The following is a 4,450-nucleotide window of genomic DNA, read 5'->3' on the forward strand; positions in this document are numbered from 1 at the left end:
TTTTCACGGTTGGTAGATCTTAATAAAAGAAACATATTTTCTCTTTGCCCTTTTTCAAATAAGTTCAAAATAACCGAGTTATTCAAGTTTGAAAATAAAAAAAATGATATATCTTTAAAAAAATTGAGAGCCACCCGATTTTTCCTCTATTTCCATCCCTTTTACTGCAGTAACCATGGTAACATCAGAGATTAATAAATTATACCCTGGAGAGAGAAAAATTTGCGTTGAGCAGACAGTTCTAAAAAGTTTTCTAAAATATACAGGAAAATTAAAAGAAAATGCACAATTTCCAACATTTTTTGCGAAAAAAAAAACTCATAGACGTGTTCCTGGGGTCGAAATATACCACCCCTGAAAATATTTGCACTTATTTTAGACTCACCCTGTATATACGAGGTGTAAACATGTGCTATATGTCTTGAGGAGATTCCTCACGTAAAAATAAGATTTATTTTTTATATCAATATAGCTTCTGCTTTGTTTCGTATTCGTAGCTACAAGGGGTTAAAGTCTACTTTTTTTTCGATTTATTATAATCTTCTTCCAAGTGCTTTTACCTCCGCTTTTACTGATTCGAATGAAATTTCGAGATTAATACTGATACTAAAGTGCTACATATATTATTGCCAAAAAATGGTCAAATGTCTGTTTATACAGGGTACGTCTTAAATAAGTGGGAATATTTTCAGGGCTGGTAGATCTCGATAAAAGAAACATTTTTTTGCCGTTTTTGAGTCCAAAATAATCGTGATATTTTATTTTGAAAATGTAAAAAAATGATTTTTTGGTTAAATTTTTAGAAACTGGATCTTTCCTGGATTTTCTTTCTTGTAAATTTAATCTATTATCTATGTTACCATATTATGATGATATTTTGATTTTTAACTAAAAATTTAAAAAAATTCCAATTTTTTTTTAAATTCCAAATTTTCTGTTCAAAAAAATGTTCAATGTAAAACCCGTATAGACACCACTTGTTTAAATAAACAAAATTGTTTTTACATAAAAAAAAACATAATATAAACATAAGTTATGATGAAAGATGGGACGAATACTTTGCTAAACTGTTGACCGAAGAAAGGGCCGAATATCAACAAACATTTCAGCCACAATCCGACATTCAAATAAGAACCGCAGCTCCACTGAGGATCAATACCAAAGAAGTAAAACAAATTTGCCAAACCCTGAAAAATAGAAAATCGCCTGGTCCAGGTGAAATTCCTCCAGAATTACTCAAGTACGGCACGGATAAATTATATAAGCAACTCGCTAGTCTTTTCCAAAAGTGTCTTAATGGTGAAAATATACCGAAAGAATGGAAGACATCATATATAACAACAATACACAAGAAAGGAAGTAATGACGATTGCGATAACTATCGAGGAATCTCCGTGCTGAGCTCTGTTTCAAGGGTCTATGGAAAATTGGTCAAAAAGAGAATTGAGGAAGAATACCGGGATATGGAGGCTGAAGAACAAGCGGGATTTAGAGCTGGTAGATCCACGGTCGACCATTTATTTACACTAACACAGATAATTGAGAAAAAGATGGCAAGAAATCAAGAAATACATCTCCTCTACGTAGACCTCAAGAAAGCATATGATGTGTACCCCAGTCTAAATTGCGGGAAGCCCTCGAGAAAACGAATATCAGCATAACATTAATTAAGGCTGTCCAAGAACTTTATAAGAACAACATTAGCCAAGTAAAGAAAGGAAAAACAATATCAAAGGGATTCAGCATAAACAAAGGTCTTAAACAGGGCTGCTGTCTATCGCCCACACTGTTTAAAATCTATTTGGAACAAGCTCTGAAAACGTGGAAAAGGAAGTGTGAACAGATGGGGATACTATTAAACGACTCGATACTTTACACTCTTTGTTTCGCTGATGATCAAATAATACTAGCTCAAGACTACGAGGATCTGGAATATATGACCCGCAAACTAATTGAAAAGTATAACAAGTGGGGGCTGGAGGTAAACCTTAAGAAGACGGAATATATGTGTATCGGCGGCGAACAACAGAACATAATCCTAGAACAGCAACAGCAAGAAATAAAACACTGCCAAAAATATAAATACCTTGGCATGCACATTACCACCCTTGGTAGCCTTGATGAGGAAATTAAGTTCAGAAACAACCAGGGTAGACAAGCAATTAGACAACTCAACAGTATTTTATGGGATAAGGCGGTATCAACACAAAATTTATAACAGCATAATTAAAAGCATTATTAGTTATGGTAGTAAAGTATGGCCTTTGAAAGAAAAGAACCTTAAGTTACTCGAAGCTATAGAAATGGACTTTTGGAGGCGCGCGGCCGGGAAATCGAAACTGTGGATAGAGTAAGAAATGAAAAAAATCAGAACATCATGGGCGTTAAGCACAGAATAACAGAAGACATCAAAATTAACCAACTCAGGTGGTACGGGCACGTACAAAGAATGGAAGAGAGCAAAATCGCAAAGAAAATACTCAATTGGACACCACATGGCAAAAGAAACAGAGGGAGACTTGGACGGAGTTGGAGAGAAGGAATAGACAGGGGACATCAGAACAAGAGGAATAGACGAAAACCTCTGGACAGACAGAAGAGACCAATGGAGACTGGAGATCAGAAGACGTCGAAGAACGTTATAACTGATTTGTATATATATATATATATATATATATATATATATATATATATATATATATATATATATATATATATATATATATGATGAAAAGATTTTTAGAAAATTTTACCACCCTGTATCTCAAAAGTTAACACGTTGAGAACATAATATATTCATACGAAGTTTTTTACTAAAAAGAGGTCAAATAAAGTGTTAAGCATATAATATTTTATTAGCATTTTATTCGTAAACTTGAAACAACGTCACATTGATCTTGGAACAATATCCTATGTAATTAACATGATATAACGAACCGGAAACTAAAATATACATTTTATTTATATCAGACGCGTAATTTTTCAGTTATCTCCGATGTGAACGACCTGAGAAATGATTTGTTGTTTTTTAATTTCATTGCAAGAGTATGCTTATTACATTTACATTTTCGATGAATGAACATTAATAAAACATTATTTTTAACTCAGAGTCGTTTGACATTAGCCTTGCCTAGCCTCGCGGGTCATTTAGGGTTTATTTCCTTTATGTTATTAGTTGCATTTGATTTAGGTTTTCTTGGTTATTTAGGTTCTGCTTGTTTTAGATAAAGTAGTAGCAGTAGGATAGAGTATTTAACTTTAACGTCTCCACATTTTGCTATCCAAAAGTCCTATGGGTATTTCGCCACTGTAAAAGTTAGTTTTTTTTATAAACACTGCTGCGTTGATCCAACGGAGACTAATTGTTAGCAGTAGTTTACTAATAAACAAATTTGCCTAACGGACAGAAAAATGCTTAACGTTTCGGGAAGTATATCTCTTCCAGTAGTCGAAGCTGTTAAAATTACGTTATATCAAGTTAAACTTCAAAATTAACAAATACTGCCTGATAACAGTTACTTAATAAGGCAAAACCAAAAAGCTGCAAACTTTCTGTATGACTATTTTTAATTTGTTTTTAATTTTTACGTATGTTATGTTTATTTATGTTGTGTTCTTTAAAATCAAAGAAGCGATTGCCATACAGATGCATGAGCAATACATTTATTTTTAACTGATTGTATTAAAAAAGGCCTCTTTTATTTATTTTTCTTTTAGAGGCTATTGCTTCTTTCATTATAATTTTTGCGTTGTAAAGTCTACTCTGTGCCCTGAGCATGAATGCTGACAAATCTTAGATCGTCCTTTCTTAAATAATCTTTATGTTCTTTAATTCGAAAATTTAAGGGTCTAAATATTAAATTAACTCAGTGTTCATTGGATTAGTGTGTGTTAAAATGGATCTAAGTGTGTTTTGTGTTTTGAACGTTGTTCGTATGTTATAGTTTTCCTATCCTTCTTATTTTTTCCGAAACGCCTTGTATGTATGGAATAATTGTATTATTGTATTTGTATATTTTTTTATAAAAGAGGTTTTTTTTAATACAATCTAATTAAATTAATTGTATTGCTCGTGCATCTGTAGAGCTTAGCTCATGGATATGCATGACAATCGCTTCTTTGATTTTAATTTTTATTTAAATAATCAAAATCTCCTTTCCTCAAATTTCAAACAACATAATTATAATATTTTGCAGTTTACATAGAATCAATTTATCGTTTTATATTCTCTGGACAGTTATTCAAAAACCTTTTTTGTACAAAATGAATGCCATCGCTTCCAATGTTCTGATTCGAGAGGATTTTCGTGCTCCTAATTGGCACAATTGCCAGTGCCCATCTGTAGAATGACAATTGTAAGACCGCCTTTTTTTTACTCACACATTGACGTTAGTTTCGCATAAATTAAGTGACCCCTCTATGAGTAGAGACATCAGTAGCTTTGATGTCA

General features: G+C 32.5%; 1 protein-coding gene across 1 annotated transcript; it reads left to right on the top strand.

Moving 5' to 3' along the window:
• Positions 1-1,843: 1,843 nt before the first annotated feature.
• Positions 1,844-2,218, top strand: LOC115890691. Its single transcript, XM_030910994.1, has one exon. The coding sequence runs from the start codon at positions 1,844-1,846 to the stop codon at positions 2,216-2,218; it is 375 nt and encodes a 124-aa protein (XP_030766854.1).
• Positions 2,219-4,450: the final 2,232 nt, after the last annotated feature.

Source organism: Sitophilus oryzae, unplaced genomic scaffold (genome assembly GCF_002938485.1).
Source record: "Sitophilus oryzae breed Bouriz unplaced genomic scaffold, Soryzae_2.0 scaffold_907_pilon_pilon, whole genome shotgun sequence".
Classification (NCBI taxonomy): Eukaryota; Metazoa; Arthropoda; class Insecta; order Coleoptera; family Curculionidae; genus Sitophilus; species Sitophilus oryzae.

Bases quoted from the DNA above. Each gene is read 5' to 3' on its own strand.
- LOC115890691 (XM_030910994.1), top strand. From the start codon at position 1,844: ATGGGGATACTATTAAACGACTCGATACTTTACACTCTTTGTTTCGCT.